The 5915-nt window shown below is 32.1% G+C and overlaps 1 protein-coding gene across 1 annotated transcript; it reads right to left on the bottom strand.

Annotated features, from left to right (window-relative positions):
- Nucleotides 1-3: 3 nt before the first annotated feature.
- Nucleotides 4-1840, bottom strand: LOC105134889 (thaumatin-like protein 1; the record flags this gene model as incomplete). Its single annotated transcript, XM_011039467.1, has 3 exons — nt 1425-1840; nt 658-1332; nt 4-260 (listed from the first exon to the last, which is right to left on the bottom strand). Coding segments are annotated over exons 1-3 (996 nt in total), but the record flags the coding sequence as incomplete, so codon positions are not given.
- Between the last annotated feature and the right edge of the window lie 4075 nt (nt 1841-5915).

Raw genomic sequence — 5915 nt, 5'->3', positions numbered from 1 at the left:
CCGGACAGGCATTCCTGGAACTTGCTTTATATAATCATCTTCCACATCCTCTTCAGTATCATTAGACTTGCTCAGCCTAGCCCTCCAAACAATAATAACTACAAAAGAAATGATGGCAAGAACACCACCCATAATTCCTGCTATAATTGGCACCCATTGTCTCCTTGAAGTAGTATTAGGCCTTATTTCTGGTGAAGGAATTGGTGTTATCTCCCCTGGTGATGGACGAGAATTGTTTTCTGTGATAACCGTTGTGTTGCCTGCCAAACAAAATGATTTTGAAGTAGATTTATTATGGAACCAAAAAGATGGTGGATTTATGTGAAAAGAAATGATAGAATGAAACTATGTTCTCATTCCCATCACTGGCATGGCTCTGTAATTTTCTTTTTTTATAGCCATACTCGTACATGGATCCCAAGTTCCCAACATACATGTACTTAAAACTGCTAAAATACTGAACAGGTCTTCATTCTTATGATGTAATTTCTAGCAGTATCTGCAGTATACTTTGAGCTTTTATGGTAACTTAAGCTTCATGGTTTGTGAACACTACACCGACTTTCAGAGGCACAAAACTACCTCTAAATGTTGACATCATCAGAAACAAAATACAAAATTAATAAAACTACACAAATTGGAGAACGGCATATTTACCTGGGCAGAATGTAACTTGATAATCGGTGGATGCACAAGTGAAGGTAGTGTTGGTATCATCATCATAAGCGTAGCTGTAAGCTTGTGGACAGGCATTCTTGAAGAATTGAGAATACAAAGAAGCCTTGCATTTATCAGGTGTTCCGTTTGTACCATTACAACAAAACATCGACAACCCGGTCACTTGGCACGCGCTCCTGCATCCCGCAGTCTTGCCTTCTGTACTAGTGGTAACGCTAAGCTCTGACGGACATGATTCGTTCAAATCCGCCACACATCCAGTGCTTGTACAGTTCTGACGAGAAGGCACAACAAGCAAAGGCAGGTTGAAGCCATCAACAAGACTAACATCAAAAAAATCAAGGCCATTAAAACCACCAATCGCAAACTCTGCCAACGTTGCAGGAGGAGCACCACCGTTTCCTGAACATTCTAGTTTGCCGGAGCCACAGTCGCCTGAGATGCAGGAGAAATTTCCTGACGAGTCTTCGGTGCAGTACGTGCGGCCCCAAAACCGCCCATTCCAAGAAGCTGGTGCTGTTAAGGTCCTTGACTCGTTCTTTTCAAGGGAAAAACCAGTTGTGGAGAGAGATGCTGAACCTCCACTTGAGTAAATGCCTGGCCAAACTGTGTAGCTACACTTGTTTGTTATTGTAAATGTTGTTGAAACAACACCTGCTAGCAATAACATAGCATAAAAACAACTCCGTTAATAAAATAAGTTGAAGAATCAGAGCTGGAAACAGAAATAGATTTCTCGACTTTACCTGATATGAACAAATGAGCGACCAAGAAAGAAGATAAATGCACAAGTACTTTTATCACAGACATTGAAGCAGATAAAATTTATTTAACAGCAACAAGGAGGAGGAGTTTGAAGTCCAGTGAGAAATCTTTCTTCCTTTCTTTGGGCTAGGCTTGGCACAAAGGTCGGTCATGAAGAGAAGGAAAAGTTCAACACGCTTACGGAACCGACTTTGTGATGAGAACAGGTGGCGTTGAAAGTTCTCCCAGGGCAGTGAACGATTTTCCTCCACCTTCTTGGAAATAAGGTATGTGGCTGCCCCACTTTTTTCACCAGAGCCGCCGCATCCCACATCATTGTTATTACTCGTTCTAGAGATGGGATAACTCATAACTTAGATCTTAAATCAAATCATGAGAAATTTATTTTTAAGTTCCTGACATATAACAAATTCTAAGTAGTAGCAGATAAAACTTCTGAAATCATAACACTTATAATTTTTTCTTCTTATCTGTACACAAAAAAAAAAAACAGCTTTGAAGGGATGCTCTCGAAGCAGGACAAAACTATGAAGTAGAATCTCGCCTGTATTAAATTCTTCAATTCTTTAACATCATGAATAAATAATAATTTAGTCCCTGTGTTTTTAGTGATACAACAACCTAGTCCCTTTAGTTTAAGAAATCATAATTCGGTCCTTGGAGTCTATATGATGGCTGATGCCTTAAGAAGCTTTGCTAGCTTATAAGAAAATAACTTTATACCCCTGCATTTCTTTAATTTAATATATAGTCTAAAGGGTATTTTGGATAGAAAAATAACTTAACGGAGGGATTACGTTATCCAGGAAATAAATGACTTTTCCCATTTGGATGACTCTTCAAAGATAATTTTCGCATCTGCCCTTCATCTTTGTTATCTTATATAATTCCATGAATCCTTCAAGAATGATTTTAATATTCTTTGTTGTGTTCCAAGAGAGGACTTCTTAGTAAAGTCAAAAGTCTATACGTACCACGAGAGCCTCTCGTCCATGCACATCCACGGCTACATTTCATCCAGTACAAAACAACAAATGATCCTGGCCCTGTATATTTTCCCATGTGGACATCTTCCGCTTGCATGGTGTATTTCACATGCAGGCCCATTTAACTAGCTACAAAATTGTACAATTCATAATATATTCAACACGACAGACTTAGGTCAAGCTGCCAAGAACACGTCTTATTTATTTATTTATTTATATCTCAACCATATTCAAATGGTGACAATTGACCACTTCAGTTGTCATATGTTTGACTGACCCGTTGAATAATGTTGATTTGAGGACCTAAATACAAATAAAATAATTTGGAACATCATTGTAAGTAATCTCGTTAAAAAGCTATAGCCAATTTTATAAATTTTAATTTACCATTTTTTAATGTAATTCCATATAATATTCAATTTTTTTTTTTTATATAAAGAATACGTTTAAGATACCGTCCATAACACGTTGTTGGTTTAGCAAGAAGTATTACCAAGATGATAAGACCTCTTGTGATGTGAGGAATTTTCTTTTCTAAGGTAATTCTTACTGGGGATGGCAATGAGTATTCATAAGTTAGGTTTTTTAAAATTTATACCCTAATTCATCGAATAATAAATTTATACATTCATACTTTATTTATCAAGTTTTGAGTATTCATATAACTATTTATTATTTAACTTTTATTTAATATTCAACAAAAACTAATAAATATATATATATATATATATATATATTAAATGATAAACATTACACATATAAGAGGGGGTGAATTAGATTGCTAATTAGAAAGGCTTTTTTCTTTACTTAAAACAACTTTATAGCACTATCTAATGAGCAAAAGCTCAAACAATAATGAAACAAATTTAAAGATGAAAAAAAATCAACATAATTAACAAATAAAAAGATTGAGTTAAGAAAGGGTATTCCAATATTTTTACAGTGGCTTCTTTATTTCATTCCTTGAACCCTTGTTCAAGTATTTATTATCACACTCAATTTTTTAAATGAGTAAGACCAAGCATTTACATAATTTTTTTTATATATATCAAATATTAAAATCTTTCTCAATCTTTTTCCAGGTTCAAGATCTATCTCAATCCTTTCTAGGTTCAGGATCTATCTCAATCCTTTTATAAAGTTAAAATTAGATTCAATTTTTTTGCATAAGCTAAGAATCAAATATTTATACAATCTTCTTAACATGTTAAAGACTAGAACTTTTCTCAACAATACTTATAGATGGGCAAGTATAAAACAACTCAAGTAACCTTTAGAAGGCTTTCTTAAGTGTTTTTAAATATCACTTGCACTTTTCATAATATTACTATTTTAATAGAGTCAAATGATAGAACTTCTCAATAACTATCCAACCATGTTTTTCTAATTTTAGTGAAGGAAGTGGTGGTGGTCGTCATGATAAGTGATGGTAGCAATTATTGGATTATCATTTAAAAAGAGAACAAATTTATGGTGATGCCATTATTCACGTTGGTTGTGAACGACGATCACTGGTGAAGGACCTAGTGTTGGTGAGTGTGTATAGGTAATTCTTAGATGGTTGTTGAAGCTGAAATAGTGGCTGAGAGAGAGAAAAAGAATAATGCTAGCAGAGGAAAAATGATTTCTTCCCCACTTCGCTCCTTGATTTCTCTATGTTTAATACCTAGAAATCCACACTTATTTATAGGGGGTGAAAGAAAAATTTTGACCCTTAATTCAACCGGAAAGGATCTTAACCATTAGTTTAAAGGTATCATCATGATCTATAGGATGTTAAAACTAGTCAGGTTAGTTATTATAGGGCGACATTGTGGTAGCCATAGAGGTCATTGGTCAACAAGACCTATTCTGAGTGTAGTAAAATGTCAGGTCACCATGGCGGTGCATGGTTTGTCCGGTTTAGTAAGGAGAAGAAGTATTAAATGCTCTTAAAAAGTAGTCACCCAAACAACTATTTCAGGTAAAAGATAAAGGTGATAAACTATAATCAAACAATATGTCATCTAATTTTTTTATTTCTTTATCTTCAAAATACCTTTGATTTGGCTTTAGTGTTTTAATTTACGGATTTGATAAAAGTTCAATTTAGTCCTTCAAGCTTTTGACTATTTCAATTGCATCCTTAATTGGCCTAAAACTTCTAATTTTATGCGGTTTCTTGCTTGCCAAATTCTAATATCAACCTTGAATTGTAGTGTTTTTTTTTTTATTTTGATCCTTGATCTTGGATTTATGCAAATTTACTATTAAACTTTTAATTTTTTTTAATTTCACCCCTAATTTCAATCAATTGAGTCCCTAGAGTGTGATGTTTTTTTCAAAAAGATCCTTAGTTGTGAATTTCTTCAATTTAACCCCTAATTGACCCTAAACTTTTATTTTCTTATAATTTACCCTTGATGCCAACCAATTAATTTTGTAAAAAATAAGTTTGGTCCTCTAAAATGTCAATCTTCTCAATTAAATCCAAATTAGGCTTTCAAATTCATTTCTTACCAATTAAGTCCCTAATAAAATTAATTTGATCTATTTAAAGCATAATTAAGTATTTGCACTTAATTAAATCATTTAATTTGACCCGAATTAATTCTTAAACATAATTAAAATTTTACTTGGACCAATGATAAAAATCAAATTGACCTATTAAACATCTAATTATGTCTCTAAGCTTAATTTTTATGCAAATTTATTCAATAATTATTTAATTTGATTTTGAATCCGTATTGTTTCTTCAATCTTGGATACAATTACACTCCTAACTCCATCCAAAATTGCAACTTTAATTTTTTGTATGTTTGAAATCCTCCTCGACCTATTTTTTTCAAATCATGAGTCTTATTGCTATTATTTTTTTATTTTTTATTTTAAAAGGAAAAGCATATATTTTGCATATGGCTAAAAATAATAACGTTATTGAAGCAATTTTTTTAAAAAAATCTAAAATACTTTGACATGTTTTTTGAAAAATATTGCAAGTATTTACAACAAGTTTGTAAAATTTCAGAGGATTTTGGCATACATTTCAAAAATACCAAAGACTTTTTTTTATTTTTTTAATATCTGGAATTATAAAGTTATATATAAGATGTATTTTTAATATTAAATAAAAAATAATTTATTTTATTTTTTATATTTTTATACTAAAATAGACATGTTTTTAATATGATAAGATAAATCTGGAAAAACTATTGTCTTCCTTAAATTCAACAGTTTTTAATTGAAGTTTTATTATTATTATTATTAGTAGAACCGTGGACAAACATACCTGACATGCAGAGGAACAGAACTGCTTAATGTTCAAGTTCCTAGCTTATTGATGCATGATCAAGTTTTTCTAATATTATTATATTTATCTTATAATAGGTAGGAATAAATTGAAAATAAAATAAAATTGAGGATGAAATGTTGTCGGATTGTTTGTACACACACAACAATTAAATACGTTTGCTTTGTCGTTTTGGAAAAGAGAATAAAAGCAGGAAT

This window comes from Populus euphratica, unplaced genomic scaffold (genome assembly GCF_000495115.2).
Source record: "Populus euphratica unplaced genomic scaffold, PopEup_1.0 scaffold120.1, whole genome shotgun sequence".
NCBI lineage: Eukaryota > Viridiplantae > Streptophyta > Magnoliopsida > Malpighiales > Salicaceae > Populus > Populus euphratica.
Note: the sequence above shows the minus strand (reverse complement) of the source record. Positions and strands in the feature narration are given on the sequence as shown.